This window comes from Punica granatum, chromosome 1 (assembly GCF_007655135.1).
Source record: "Punica granatum isolate Tunisia-2019 chromosome 1, ASM765513v2, whole genome shotgun sequence".
Taxonomy (NCBI): Eukaryota; Viridiplantae; Streptophyta; class Magnoliopsida; order Myrtales; family Lythraceae; genus Punica; species Punica granatum.
The window spans coordinates 6,269,118-6,285,317 of record NC_045127.1 but is presented as its reverse complement, the minus strand read 5'-3'; the positions used below and the strand labels follow the sequence as shown (position 1 = coordinate 6,285,317).

Below are 16,200 nucleotides of genomic sequence, written 5' to 3'. Positions count from 1 at the left end.
ATAGTGAGAAAGCTGCAACTCACGAGCACTGCAAAAGGAAGCCATGCACCAGAGTAGTTGTCAAGAGAAGGGATGCAATTAGATCTTCGGAAGGTTCAAGATCGGGTCGTTTAAACACTTCTAAAAGGAAGTGATAGGCTCACGAAGTGTTTTAGTCACAGAAAGAGTTACTGCTGCGATGGAAAATAAAGAGATCGATAAAATAAAAACCGACAAGTTCGGAGTTCTTTCATCAATCCTTCAGAACAGCAGGTGTTACGGTTCCAATAACTTATCAAATGTTGGAGGGGCGGGTGACCCGGGGCCTCACTGGTGTTTTCGAAGGGCTTACCCTGCAAAATGGAATCGATACCAAAAATTTCTACCGGGAGATTTAAAGATGACATACGCAGAACTATCAAGTCGAAGGTACTGTACCTGATTGGTTGAGTTCCCAACACCATCCCGCTGCAATTTAGTGCGATAATAGCGCTCTCAGCCTGCTCATAAACAGAAAAGAAGAAAAAATTATAAGAGAAGTTCTGCCGAGCTTTCCCTAATTTTATGCTCCGTGAATCGCATGATGTTGTGAATGAAAGCGAACCAAAAGGATCTCCAGCTGAATAAACAAAATGTGTGGTTAAATAAACAACAATGTATTCACTGCAAATGTTCATGCAATTCCCAACACTTTTCTTTTCGCCAGTACACTTCCTTACATTTGAATGACATATTTTGATGCTTCTTTAACTTTACAAAAAACGAGTGAAAAGAAAAACACTCACCATAGCAAATTCAACAAAAGCGATGCGAGTAGAATGGACATGGTCTCCCAAAAGCCTCAGACGAGTAACCTAAAAATTCAACATCGAACCAATATGCCATCAAGTATAAACTGAGGAAAAAACAAACCCAAAAAAAGGCCCAACAAGAGAAAAAAGAAAAGGAGCGTTGTATTCTACTGGCCTAACCTCACCACAGGCACTTTCGAAAAACTTCTTAACTTCAGCTTGAGAAACCTGCAGTGCGGAAGAAGACTTCTGTGAGAACAGACCAACCACCTTCAGATATAGTCATGAATACGGGAAGGTAAGAATAGAATGGAGAAAAAGATTTACCTTTTTATCGATATTTGTACAGTAGACTGTCCTAGAACACATCTCACGTTCATCTTCTGACTGTAATAGATTGAGATCATAATATTGAACCCAAGGGCAAAAGCTTACAAATCACAAGCAGTCGCAATGCACAGATTCAGCCACATCACATACCCTAGGGAGAAAATTGGGATTTACAGGAAGAATAGCTGTCTTTGAAGGTAAGACCCTGACGGGATAGTACCCTAGCATTGTCCCACCGAGGTTTAGAGCCGCTCTAGCTCCATCTGTTCACATAAGTCCGAGGATATTTTGATGAGAAAATCATTTGATAAAGGAGAATTCTAACATAAACACAATGTGGAAAAGGATTCTTAGGGTAACTCAATTACAAGCCTTGAGTACTGCAGCCTGCATGTTTCACATCAATTGTCATAGGATCCACAAAGACCGACAATTTTTGAAGAATCTTTTTGGTCCAGTCTATGCTATAATATTACCCAGCAACTGAAGAACGTGCATGAAATCAAAATTAACTTACATTCGTCAGCGAATTCCACAAATGCGAAGCGCAGAACTGAGTGCGGATCACCACAAACTCGGCAGTCAAGAACCTTCAATAATAGGGAGGAAAAAAAAAAAGTTGTACAGCACAAGTTAATGACTGAACCTACATCAACAATATGCGATGAAGAAGCCTTCAATTGCATTTTTGTAGTTTCAGCATTGTGTCAGCAGGAAAGAGAGTATAACAACTTCTTTATCAAAGCTTCTAACTCTAAGCATCGGTGGTCCTTCCTTTATATGCCAGAATGGAAGAGAAATGCAACGATAGTGTCTTAGCTTCAATTGTATTTTAAATGAAATGTAGTGTGACCAACATAGAACTTAAAAAAAATTGATGTGCCTTCTCATGCTCAAACACATTATTCAATTCAAAAACTAACTCTGAGAAGTTCCATATGTGAAATGCTCGGACTTCTCAGGAATAATTCCGAAAACTTAGGGACTTCAATACAGGGGAATGTGATAACTCACTTGTCCACAAGTACTAAACAGGGTAGCCAGCTGCTCTTCAGTCACCTAATTCCAAAGGAAAAATTTTCAGCTGTCAGTTCAATAATATTTTAGAGTTGGACCAAAAGAATTGTGTTTTGGCTCATTGAGGATGAAAACGCTATTGAAAATGACACTTACATGCTGATCAATATCAGAAACATAAACAGTTCTCCTGATACTATCTTCTCTTTGAGCTCGGAAAGCTCTTCCATTCAACCTTCTTGTTCCCTGGTTGAAATTATTTCTCCTCTGAATCACAAAAACACAAAAGTGAGTCCCCAAAAGATAAAATAAAAGAAAAATGCACATGACTCGGAAGCACGTCGTTCATGACATGATCGTCCCTCTATAATAGTACAAGGCATACGCTATAAATAGAGAATATAAACTATGGTAAATCAAGCTTTCGGTTGGAATTGCCTCGCTTAAGAACATTAACTGAATCATTACGCAAACAATTGCAGACAGTAGTCAACTCAGAAGCAACATTCAGAGCACTTACGAACAAGCAATCATGGAGAACCCATTTCCCTACATATACAGCACGAACATAAACATGTGTGCCCCACTACCAAGAGAAACCCACAATTTGAAAATTCTTGTCGCTTGAATATAAATTCACAGAAAACGAATTCATGACAAGATCGTCCCTCTATAAAAGTACAAAGTATATGCTATAAATAGAGAATAGAAACTAAGATAACTCAAGCTTTCGGTTGGAATTGCCACGCTTAAGAACATTAACGGAATCATTACGCAAACAATTGCAGACAGTAGTCAACTCAGAAGCAACATTCAGAGTACTTACAACTTACGAACAAGCAATCATGGAGAACCCATTTCCCTACATACACAGTATGAACATAAACATGTGTACCCCACTTCCGAGAGAAACCCACAATTTGAAAATTCTTGTCGCTCGATTACAATTTACAGAAAACGAATTCTGATGATATTAACTGACAAAGGCGAATCCAAAAAAAAAAAAGACAAAAAATTTAGCACTATTCAGGAGCTCCAATCACTTCATACACACTCCATGGATCTCATACTAACAATAAACCGATAATGGCAACACTACACCAATTCTCCCAGCGGCACAAAGTAATGATCAGGAGGAACCCACAATCCACCAGTATCAACTACTCGAATAAAACCCGAAAACGGGAGGCAATTGAAGAGATCAAAGGGAAACAATCATCAGTACCCTCCGGTTATTGGGGAAATTATCAGCTCCCAGATTCTTGGTCAGGAAATTGGTTCCCTGCTGGAGCTGATGATGATGATGATCACGAGTCGGGGAATAGGAAGAAGGGAAGAATTCCTTAGCCGAAGGATTCAACTTGGTGAACATGTCGACGAGCTTCTGCACATTGAATTCGGTGTCCGCCTTGGGATTCCCCAAATTGGGCTTCGAGTCCAAATTCTTGATCTTGTTAGCAGCTGCTGATGCCTCATTGGGAATTTCAGCAACCGCAGCCATCCAAAACCCGACAAAGAACACCCACCAAGGAAAACCACCCAAATTCGAGAACTTTCAGCTCGGAGGAGGAAGAAACCACACAATGACCCCCAGAAACAAGCTGAATCAGTGGAATTGGCAACAGGGTGGAGGACGAAAAGGATCAAAATTTCGAGCTGGGCAGGAGTGACACTGTCCAGAAAAGGAATGCTAGTAAATGCCCATCAAATGGAGAAGAGCTGAGGGAGAGGTATCGAGATGGTATGAGAGAGAGTAGGGTTTTTGGGTGCAGAGAGAGAGAGAGAGAGAGAGATGATCACAGAGAGAGAGAGGGAGAGGGGGGGGGGGGGGGGCGGGGGCGTTGAAGAAGAACAGGTGGGCTGCTCGGCTTTGGCCTTCTCTACCCTTCTTTTTGGCTTTTGGCTTTGAGAGTGCGCGTGGAGTTCTAGAGAGAGAGCGAGAGACAGTCTAGAGAGAGAGAGAGAGAGAGAGGCGAGAGGGGCATTTTTTTTTTGGTTCCGTTCAACGTAAATATGACATAAGCAGAGGGAAACTCTCTCTCTCCCCCCCTCCACGGGCATGACCAGTGCCACGAATGAACGAATATGGAAGATGAATAGTGATGTGAAAGTCGAAGCCCATGACCTTGATGTCCCCATTTGATCATCCTCTCCCTCTCTTTTTTTTTTTTGTTATTAATTATTTAGTTCACCCGTTTTCTGAGTAATTTATATCGTGCTCATAGTATCGTATGCACCGGCATTACATCTATCGCGCGTGCCGCTCAATAAACAATATAGCAAACATTATAGAATCACCATGACTTGTTTGATTACACGTCGGCTAAGCGTTTCAATTTACTGAGATGTGGAGAAACTTTTTCCATTCATTTTTCATGGGCTTAATTAATTGTTATGGTCACTCGTATAATTGCAATTTCTCCGGGGGTTTGTTGGGATAATTTGACACACACGCGCTTTCTCCCTAGTTCACCATTGTTCATCCATTTTCCCGATATTTAACTATTATTATCTCACGTACTATTTAACCTTTTCTCACTTCTTTTTTCCTTTTTTATTAAATAAACTCTTTTTGCTCTTTAAAAATTTACTACTCATTGCAATCCATCGGAGCGTGCTTTTGATATGCCTTTTTAATATGGATGAGGCATCCGTTTCTCCACTGCGTTCACTCACAAGTCACGAGTTTTTTTTTAATAATACATTTTTAATATTTATCAATAATTTATACATTTTATTATATTTATTGGCTGCATGATAAATGCAGCCATTTTATATTTCCCAAGAAATTGAGTTTGTGAGGCATTGCAATCGCGATCTCAATTGTTTTTCTTCGTTATTATTGTACATACATGAGTGCTCTTTTTATTTTTATTATTATTGCCGAATTAACGAATTAGTGGGCAAAAAAGGTTAGTCATGTTGAATAACATTACTAATTTTATGAGAAATATACAAATTTGTACAAAACACAACGTACATCTTTGATGCATCATCAGGCCAGGCGTAGTAATCGGCGAGAATTCGATGTGCCAAACGACCCCGCTTATAGCTTAGGGTATCATTTATTTGTTGACTACATTCACTCATTCCAGCTAATTCCCCTTGAGCTACATATTGACCAAATTATTCAATGAGACAAGAAACCCAATTTTGTTCTAACAAAAATCGATGTGTTTCTCATTAGAACCAACCACAAGGAACCCTTTTTCCATACTACTATTATAAGTTCTTGATGCAGTTGATAGAGAACACTTCAAGAACTTTGCTCCATTTAATCATTAATCCTTAAATTGAGCAATAGGTTTTGTCTATTCCCATGCCTTAAAAAGATAGATTAAAAGTTCAAAATGGTTGGTATGATAGTTAAAAAATGTGACTTTTTTAAGAAAGTTTCAAGATCAAATCATCTCATGAATCGTGCAGGGAAATACTTCATATTGGACCATTTGCACGGCTTGTGTGTTCAGACTGACCTATTTCACGGACTTACTGGATATTCACGTACACAGCGGGATTATGGGACGAAACTGAAAACCCCTCTTTATTTAAAAAAAAAAAAAGAAAAAGAAGAAGATAGACTAGAATGAGTTGTCGTCGAATTCTGTGTCATGAACAAACAAAGCCAGATTATACTTTTTGGATTACATGTCCTAATATAAGCAACGTCACATTTAATTTCGATTAATGCAGTTTAACATTAGCAAGTTTTGTTCAACTTCCAGAAACATAGGTTGCGTTTGGTTTCATAGTAAAATTTTAAAATCAGATTTTGATTTTGAGTGGTATAAATGTGGCCCACCCTTTGACTTTGTATGAGTTATGTTGTTTTGTTGTGGGAAAAAGTAATATAAATGGGACCCACTTTTTAACTTTGTATGAGTTATTTTGTTTTGTAGTGAGTATAATTAAGTTAGAATTGTGATTCTAAAATATTATCGCGAAACCAAACAGGCCCTATAAAGTTTTGTTCAACTTAACATTACTTTTTTTCATTGTTAAAATACTATTCAATTCAATTTTTAATATTAAATTATCTCAATCATTCATTACTTTTTCACAATTCAACAACAAAATCATTACTTAATCATTACTTTCTCTTAACTATTCATTACTTTTTCATATTTTTTTCTCATAATTTAACAATACAATCATTACAAACCAATTAAAATCAAAACTCAACTCAATCCAAGCGCACTCTTAATCATTACACCATCTACCATCCGACCATCATTCCGTCACATTTCCTGAAGTAGCAAACTGACGGAGCTCGGTTGGCTAATAGCGGCTTATAGAGCTGAGTTGGCTTATGAAGACAAGCCGAGTGGCCCCGATTATTTACAAAATAATTCTAAAAATTTTAAAAAATTGAAAATTGAAAAAAAAAACAAAAACGAAAAAGAAAAAAGAAAAACAAAGCTTTGTACATGCCGCCCCCTCTCTCTCCATTGCTCGGAGCTTCGGCAATTGTCCCATCGTCTCTTTAGCCTCGGGATTGTTCTCCCCGAAAGTATTTGGGCGTCGGGCTTCCCCTGGAGGTACTGCTGCTGGAGGCCAAAGTATTTGGGTGTTTTAACGAAACTCTCTGGTGTTTTAGCTGGGGAGATTGTGCCTTGTCGTTGACTTCTGCCTCATCGGCTTGTGGGTGTTTTTTGTAAAGGTAATTGGGAACAAATGGGACCCGTATCTTGACCTCCTGCAGGATGATTACCCTGAAGGTGAGGCCTTTAGCAGATTCCTAGATTTGGTTCTGATTCTCCAACGTTCTTCTCGCGTGCATGTCCTTTAGCAGGTTCCTAGATCAAATTCCAGAAGCTCTGTCTCCGAGCTGCTCTGCTTCGAGCTTTCACATTAGCAGGGGAGGCAGAGGAGGAAGAAGAAAAAGTAAGGGGAGGAAGGGGCAGAGGTAGAGAAAGAGGGAGTTTGTACAAACTCGAGGTTCAGACTTCAGAGCGTATCCTTCCCTTCCCTTCCCTGCGGATTTGGCTTAAATCCGCCATTTCTCGTCTCCCCACTCCTCTCCCATAGAGAAAACTTCCATCCCGTTCCCATTCCCTTCTCAAAGAGGCAGAGAACCAAGCAAAGCAAGAGAGAGATCATCCTCAATGGCGATCAAGTCATCATCATCAGTGGAACTCTTCTTCCCCGGGGAAGAAGACAATGACTTCGGCTTTGAGCTCCTCTTCTCCCAGTGGGAGCTCATCGACCCTTCTGACGCCTTCTCCGTCTCCAACTCCAACCTCTCCGACCCCGACATCGATCTCGGATCATCATCCGCCATCAACCAGGCCATCCCCATCCCCTACCGCGTCACTGCAGATCGCGCTTTCTTCCGCGACAACAACGGCCAGTGGGTTGATCGCGCTGGAAATCCCGCCTGCGACCTCGACCAGATTATGCTGGCGGCAGGGGAGTTGGCGTCGGAGAAAGGAGGAGGAAGAAGACGAAGAGGGGGTGGAGCAAGTTAACGATTTTGTCCCCAAATGGACAAGATAGGAAGAGGTGGAATGAGGGCGAGCGAGTCATTTCGTCTTATCGGGTCCCACCAAGCCAACTCACTCATACATACAAACGGACATAAGCCTCTGTTAGCCTACTCAGCTCCGTTTGCTCTATCACCAAGTATGACAGAACAGATGGGACGATTGAGGAGTTCATGTATTTTTTACAGACAAAAAGTTTGTGATAAAATGTAGAAAAGTGTAAAATTTGTGATTATTTGAGTCATTTTTTTTATATACGCGCGCGTGTATATATATATATATATATATATATATCTTTGTATGTTTATATATCAATTATATATCACCGGAAATTAGGAGAATCATATTCTCTTTTCTTTAAACTTTTTGTCAAAGATACTGTGTTTTGCTTCCTTTATTCTTGCTCTATTTACAGAAGTGAATTTGGAATCTCTTTTTTTGATAAATAAGATAATTCATTAAAAGGTAAAGGGGGTACAATGTCAACTGGTTCTATCAGGGGATACCCTTCAAAAATACAAAGAGAATGAAAATTTGACTTTGAACCGAAATGGCATAGGTCGTAAGCAAGGGTATTTTCTTCCCTAGGGATCCAGGAACACAACCAATTCGAAAAAAAGGCTAAGACTAGAAATAATATCCGCAACTAAGGTTCTAATTTCCCACGGCGAGTTATGTGGGTGCAAGATGGCATCTACCAAAATTAAGGCGTCGCTTCTCAGCCAAATCTTGGACAATCCTTTTCCAGCAGCAATTGAGAGGGCTAAGAGGGCGGCTCGAGCTTCTGCTTGGAGTGGCTTTTCCTCCGAGGAGATCTGGAACCAAGATTGAAACGGTGGGCAATCTGGTCGTTGGAAGATTCCTGAGAGGCAAGCTCTGTTACTGTTCCACGCTGCGTCCGTGCTAATGATGCTCCAATCTGGTCCAGTGGGAACTTGATCAGCTGAAAGCTGCAGTGGATGTATCGGCCAGGAGCCTCCATTCTGATTATCGCTGCTTCCACTCCTGCTATGCTCCATAAAAGACCTCTTGATGGTTTCGTGAAGATCAGTTGATTTACCTGCATGCAAAGCATTATTTCGTGAGATCCATAGATGGTAAAGAGTTAATGCTGCATATAGCGAAAACTTGGTTCTATCCTGAGCGTTTGGCATAAGAGATGAAGGGGGAAGGGTAACAAAATTTATTAGCTCCACAGCATTGCTGTTAGGGAAGGAGTTGGAATGGAAATTCCAAGGTGATTCCCTCCAAGTAACACGATAAAAGATACACTCTCCGTAGAGATGATCTAGTTTATCGGAGCTGGTTTAGCAAAGAGGACAGGGGGAGTTCTCTTCGCTGAACCAGGGGAGGCATTCACTTGCTGTTCTCCACAAGTGGAGTTTGAGGCGATCGTGAATTTTAAGATTCCAGATGTTTGTCCACAGTGATCCGCTGTGATTTTGGAATCTGTGCTGCTGATATATGAGGTAGAAGGATTTAACAGAATGCTTCCCTGATGAGTTCGGGGTCCAGTGAGCCGAGTCTTCGAGGTTGCCTTGGGCGAGGTGGATCCTGAGGATATTTCGCACAGTCTCTTGCTCGAAAAGACTTGAAAGGAGCGGTGAGTTCCATCTTCTTGGCTGGTCCAACATCAGATCGTTGACCTTCAGGTTTGGATCCCTGGGTGTATCAACACTTGGGGATGGTTTGTGGTCATTTAGGCCTGGAATCCAAGGGTCGTGCCAAACCGAGATGGATGTGCCGTTTCCGATTGAGAAGCACGTGCTATTCTGGACGATATCTTTGCACCATTGGAGGCCTTTCCAGATTGGAGATGCGCAGGAGCGATTGGAAGAATTGAGAAAGTTACCATATTTAGCTTTGAAGGCCTTGCCCGCAAGACTGTTATTCGATGTAGTCAAGGGCCATGCAGTTTTGGAAAGCATTGCCTTGTTTGAATCTTCAGCTCTTCGAAAACCCAGGCCACCCATAGGTTTTGGTTGGCAAATGGAATCCCAACTCTTCGGTGCATAGTAGTTGCCAACCTCCTTGCTTGTACCCCACCAAAAGCGTTTTGTAATCCTGTCGATATTGCTTAATGTGGATTTTGGCAACCGGAACAAGGACATGGTGTAGATTGGAGTACTATTGATAACTGATTTGATCAGTGTAGCTCTTCCGGCCCAAGAAAGTGCCTTTGATTTCCAAGATGCCAACTTGTTCTTGATCTTGTCAACGAGGAATTGGAATGATTCTCTCTTTTTCCTTTTGATGAAGAAAGGATTGCCTAGGTACCTTGCATCTTCTTTTAGCTTCCTTGTGCCGAGAATTGATTTTGCCGATCTTTTCGTGCCGACTGAGGCGTTCTTGGAAAAGAAAAGGCCCGATTTAGCATGATTCACCTCTTGACCCGACCACGCACAGCATTTATCCAGGACACTTCTGGTGTTCCTTATGTTTACTTCTGTTGCTTTTGTGAGGATATGAAGGTCGTCGGCAAACATTAGATGGGAGATCTGCCAGCCTCCCCTGCTTATTTGAATTCCTTTAATCTCTCTGTTCATTTCTGCCTTGTATAGTAGCCGAGAGAGGATTTCCATTGATATCACAAAGAGGTAAGGCGAGATAAGGTCACCCTGCCTTAGGCCTCTTGAAGGTGAGAAGTGGCCGTGCGGAGATCCGTTGAGTAAGATGGAGAAGGATGAGGTGGAGATGCACTGATAGATCCAAGAAATAAATGTTGGATGAAAACCCAATTGTTGTAGAACTTTGATGATGAAGTTCCATTCAAGCTTGTCGAAAGCTTTCATAAAGTCTATTTTCATTCCAATCCACCCTCTTCGAGCTTTTGTTTTTCGCATCGTGTGGAGAATCTCCTGGGCTAGAAGGCCATTCTCGTTGATCCATCTTCCTTCGATGAAGGCGGTTTGGTTGGGGGAGATGATCTTGTGGAGTAGCGGCTTGAGCCGATTTGCAATGATTTTTGAAATAACTTTGTAGCTCACATTGCAAAGGCTGATGGGTCTAAAATCCTTGAAGGTAGCTGCTCCTTGACGCTTTGGGATAAGACAGATGAAGGTGTTGTTCCACTATTTGAGAATGTGATTTGTATGAAAGAAGCTCTTAACTGCTGATATCAAGAGTGGCTTAACAGTCTCTCCATAGTGCTTGTAGAAGAGAGATGGGAGTCCGTCCGGTCCCGGGGCTTTAAGATTCAGAATTGAATTTAGGGCCGTGAGAATTTCCTGGTCTTCTGGGGTTCGGGTTAAGCTATCGTTTTCAGATTGCGTGATGACTTGGCTGACAAGCTCCTCTAAATCATCCAGGATGTCAGGATGGGAGGTGTTGAACAACTCTTGGAAGTTTCTGAGGAAGTAATTTCCAATTCCTTGATGATCTTGAGTCCACTCTCCATTGTTGTCTTTAATGGCAGCTATATGATTCGAACTTCGACGGATGACTGTTGAAAGGTGGAAGAATTTCGAGTTTCTGTCTCCTTCCTTAAGCCATAGTTCCCTTGATTTTTGGCGCCATATAAGATCTTTCCTGGTGAGGTTTTCTTCTAACTCTAGTAAGAGCTTTTCTTCTAGCTCCTTTGTCTCCACCGTTGGGGACTTTCTTTGGATTTCATCAATTTTTCCCATGATCCCTGCAAGGTTAGTATCGCAAAAGCCGAACACCTTTCTATTCCATTTCCTAAGATCTCTTTTTACCAATTTGATTTTTGAGGAAAGTTGGAAAGCCTTTGATCCCTTCACAAAAGTGTTCCAGGCATTTTTAATAATGTTCTTGCTTGAAGTGTCCCGTGTCCAGGCTTCTTCAAAACGAAAGGGTTTAGGTTTTTGCGAGGAGTCCATCCACAATTTTAAAAGAATAGGGTTATGGTCAGAGCAAATTTGTGGGAGATGGAAGACTCCTGCTTTTGGAAAAGTGGTTCTAGTGAATTTGGAATCTCACCATTATTTGCAAGTTTCTCCTTTACATGCTGATTTTTTTTTCGATTACAAGGTATGTTAATAAGCCTAGTATAATAAAATATGAATTTTAAATATTTAATAAAAAGATATGTAAAGTCCCACTCAATTAAATAGTGAACCTATAATCTTTTTAGTTATCAGGCGAAAGCGTTCGCTTTACAATCAAAGTGTTATAATATGGAATAAATTCTCACAGAAAAGGAAAAAGCGATAAATTCAGCTGGCTTCGTGATTCTACATAATTATTATAAATAAGATATTTAGGGCATTTCAGTTTCTCTCACTAAATATAATATATATATATATATATATTTGAATCTAAAATTGAACGAGTATTTGTAATATATATATATAAGAAACCGTCTCTCTTATACTCGTACATGGTCACGAAAGATTTCCTTTTTTTTTCTTTAACGCGAATTTCACCGCAAAAATATTTTATGCAACAAGTCATAATGGTGTTTTAAAGGGCTCGGACAAGCTCTCGACCGAGTTATGCCGGGGTATTCTATTCATGAGAAAGCAATATAGATCCCAAATGTCAGTGTCTTCCTCCGAGATGCTCCCTTTTAATTATATTTTGGGGCACCAATCAATAGAAAATTAATTATCACTAACTAAAGCAAGCAAATGCTCATTATACATTCAATTGAATCAATGCGATTGTGGGAAAAAGGAAATTAATAATAATAGAGCCAATGATTAAAAAGAAGAATCCAACTTCCATTGAAAGCCAATAGATGTCTTAATCATGTACTTTCGTGTCCTCTCTGTGGCTATAGTCAGATGCAATCTTCCATCGGTCCCAAAGCCAATCATATATGTATATGCTTTAATATTAATTTCTTCCAAATTAGGAATCATGATTTATACATTGGTTATTTCAAGTGACTAGATGAAAAACACTCAGATAATGGTCTTCAACAAAAAAACAATCAGAAGTACTTCGGAACATTAATTGATATATCTTCATTCCAATTAGACTCGTTGCTTCACCGTTAGTTTTCGTTTTGTATGTAGTCGTCGGTGAGGTTAGAGGTTTGAATACGAGCCGATACATTAAGTTTGAATACTGAAACTGATGGCGTGAATTCCCTTACACATGTATAGTAGATCGAGGGTCTCATTCCACATTGTTCAATAACAAACATCTTAAAACATTAGTTGAACTTCATAAGAAACTCGTGCTATATTTTCCACGAATCCTGTCAAAGTATAATGTGGTCCAACTTAATTTTCAGAGAAGATGTAGATTTTTCGTTATTAATATCAGGTGATGTTTACTCCGCTCGCTCCGTGCCCTACGATTGATTGTTGGATTGGACCCTACGTGAACTACGTACCTCTTGTCTTCATCAATTTGATGTTTCCATTAATTCACGTTTTACATGTGGCATATAATAATATGTTTTAGAGGTACTTGGATTGGGAAATGGTTAATTAGCTCAAAGTCTTCTTCTCAAACTTTCCCGTGGAGAAGCAATCGTTTGCTTCTTCAGTTAAACTGTCTTTCCAAAATTAAATTCTTTCTAGACTCGTGCTATATATATATATATATATATATATATACTTTTTAATTGGGATTTGGTTGAACTAATCGTTATATTACTTGTAATACGCAAATATTTGGAATTAAAAATAGCAATGTCTATGCTTAGCCTGCACCAACCACTAGGCCGCGTCGATCTGCGAAGAAATCGAACTGGCTCAAGTTCAATCCTTTGATTATATCCATGATATCAGTATTACGATATATCCCATTGTCACATTACAGTGACCATTACTTGCAAGTGGAAGCTGCACGATCCGCTCTAATCGTGCAAAGCACAATGCATGGGCTGCTGTAAGGACTTTTCGATGATGGTCGCTTTAGAAGTTCCCCATTGTTTCCTTAAACCATCTACATGTTATCGCACCGATGATTAGACGAACAAAGGGTGATCCATGTCTTTGAGTTCGTTTGGAGTACGGTGGGAGGTTCCATTATCACTTTTTCTAGTAGTTTTAAGCAGATTTGGTGTTTGTTGAGGGCTTTTGAAGCGACGGTTTGGGCCAAAATTACTGTTACGAACATGATTTTCTCAATTAGATTAATAGGTACTTATGAAATCAGCTTTCTTCTTATTCTGTTTCAAATATTAATAATTGTCTTTTTTACTTTCAATAGTTTTAAATTAGTTTCTTCCAAACACTTAATTTATTCTGAAATCAGCACCTATTTTTCTGTAATTTTATTTTAGTACTTTTCCATCAGCAACAGCACTCCCAAACCAAGGCTTGGTGTGGAACCAACTTACGATACGGCCCAAAGCTAGCCGGGTCCAGAAATTGGAGCAGATGGGCCCAATTTATGGCCCAATTACATCGAAAATCCAAGGGAATTCAATCTTTAAGAAAAAGGGCCCAATTGGGCCTAAGCTCAATTCTTCACGGCCCACATACAATTATTGGAAATGACTGGATCATTTGAAACATCCGTTCCCTTTGCGGAACATGCGTTAGCAATCATCAGATCTCCCTGTTAGAAACCATAGTAATAGGGTTAATTACTCAGAAAAGAACAATTATTGTCGTGTTTTTTTAAAATATAACACGACCTATATAAAAGAACACATAAATGCACGACCTTTGTAATTTTCTTAAATATAACACGACTTTTGGAGAGTAGCACAAAAATGCGTTATCTTTGTTTTTTTTTTCCTAAATATATCAATATCTTTAAAAAATAGCATGGCACGACTTTCAAGTTTAGCTGCGATTCTAGTGCGACGTCATTTATTCGTCAAATATGACGATAACAACTATCGACGCCTCGTAGCACAATGTGTAGCACAATCGAGCCCCTACTGCCAAAATGAAAAAGCCCCAAATTTCAGGGTTCTTTCGATTTTGGCGGTGAGTGCTCCAGTTACGGCCATTACCCACATAATTGGGATCTTGCTGCGGCCGACGACCTCAATTGGGAAATGGTAGCCACCGACGTAACCACCACTGTCGGCACCCTCCCCCATTCCTCTTATTAAGTTGAATCACCCTTTCTTTTCTTTTATTATTTTTATTTTTTTAATTAAATAAAAATCTGTGAATCTACTCGTCCAGTCATGCTAAGCCACGTAGCATTGTTGACTCCCCATTAGCTATTATCTTTACAATCTAACAGAACAATTAACATCGTACTAGATGCGCAACTAAACCTGAAAGTCGTGCCTTTTGTGTTATTTTTAAAGGTTATGCTATATTTAGAAGAGAAAATGCAAAGGTCATACATTTTTGTGTTTCTCTCAAAAGGTTATACTATATTTAGAAAAAATACAAAGGTCGTGCATTTATTGGTATTTTCTAAAGGTCATGCTATATTTAGAAAAAAAATAATGTAAAGTTCGTGTTTTTTTAGGTAATTAACCATAATGAAAATGGGTGAATCTCATTATAGATGAAATCTTTCGGAAATGATCGATATATGTTTCCTTTGTCAGAAGGGGTTGCGGTCCTCGTGTGCCTTGTTGCTTCGTGAACAGTTCAAACTCAACGGCTGTACACAGGGGCGACAATTGCCCTCCCTAAACTTTGAATTTTTTAAAATTTTACCCCAAAAGTACGTTTATTTATGAGTTTTTTTTAATGTAAAATTAGTATTTTGTCCACCCGAAAAAAATATTTATGTACTATTTATATCAAGTAACATTTTTGCCTCCCTAAATGAAAATCCTGACTCCGCCCCTGGCTGTACATGCTGGATCTAACACAAGCGATTTGACTACCAACAGTGACAAAGGGCTTAACATGGTTCATTCTTATTACTACAACTTTGGCACATTGTAAGCCAACATAGAAGGAAACATGGAAAGATATTTTTGTTGAAAATACAAGTTCAATCTTGGAGTCCCTCAACCCTCACCAAATCATAAACCTCGTATGCACCATTATATCATGATGGTAAGGAAGACACTTTCAAATTTTTCTTAACCCCGTATTGCCTTGGGAGATCAAGAAACATCGTTCTTTGTCGTTAAGCGTACTCCCGTGAACTAATCCCACTATAAAGTAAGTGGAAACACAAGGATTGGGGCGTTGTAGCATAGAGGATCACAGATGGCTCGAGTTTCGGTTCCGCAAAAAACCTTCTTTCTTTCCTTCTCCCCCCCTCCTCTTCAAAGTTTAGATGGCAGTAGTCCAGTCCAAGTCCAAAAGGATCATCAGGTAGATTCAGATAATGGAGTGGTGGAGGCTTAAAAGTCCAAAGAAAACTTCCCATCAAATTAAAGCATTATAACCCCCTAGCTTTATTATCTGCATGGAAAAAAAATAAGCCATAATAATTTACGTACACACACACACACACACACACATATCTAAATCTTAAGCCCAACAGATGAGTTTCTTTGGTCGGTCCAGAAGGGCATAATCAACACAAAAATGCAGAGTCTCCTCAATCAGTGCCGGTAGCTTTTCAACATGTTCATGTGGGATATTTGTCTCCTCAATCTGAAAATGTTTAAAATTAAGCAATCGATCATGAAAAAAGAAAAGAGCTTTGCCTCGGAAGATTGATAAGAAGATATTATGGCAGATTGTTAAGGCGCGGGAGAGCGACCTTTCAGTCAGGAAATTAATGGAAATTCTTTACGAAACTCGCTCCCA

General features: G+C 39.6%; 2 protein-coding genes across 4 annotated transcripts; one reads left to right on the top strand and one right to left on the bottom strand.

The window, feature by feature from the left end:
• Positions 1–54: 54 nt before the first annotated feature.
• Positions 55–4,072, bottom strand: LOC116192550 (polyadenylate-binding protein-interacting protein 9-like). Its single transcript, XM_031521122.1, has 10 exons — positions 3,343–4,072; positions 2,274–2,384; positions 2,115–2,159; positions 1,618–1,690; positions 1,251–1,363; positions 1,098–1,157; positions 951–998; positions 765–833; positions 418–479; positions 55–332 (listed from the first exon to the last, which is right to left on the bottom strand). The coding sequence occupies exons 1-10, from the start codon at positions 3,616–3,618 to the stop codon at positions 275–277; spliced, it is 915 nt and encodes a 304-aa protein (XP_031376982.1). The 5' UTR covers positions 3,619–4,072; the 3' UTR covers positions 55–274.
• A 2,446-nt stretch (positions 4,073–6,518) lies between these two features.
• On the top strand, positions 6,519–7,857 carry LOC116195247. 3 transcript variants are annotated; one of them, XM_031524270.1, is made up of 2 exons: positions 6,519–6,777; positions 6,910–7,857. In XM_031524270.1, exon 2 carries the CDS (start codon positions 7,223–7,225, stop codon positions 7,583–7,585), a length of 363 nt encoding a protein of 120 aa, XP_031380130.1. In that variant the 5' UTR covers positions 6,519–6,777; positions 6,910–7,222; the 3' UTR covers positions 7,586–7,857. The 3 variants fall into 3 exon arrangements, with proteins under 3 accessions (XP_031380130.1, XP_031380140.1, XP_031380122.1); XM_031524280.1 differs by having other exon boundaries at positions 6,907–7,857; XM_031524262.1 differs by having other exon boundaries at positions 6,525–6,655; positions 6,778–7,857.
• The last annotated feature ends 8,343 nt before the right edge of the window (positions 7,858–16,200 follow it).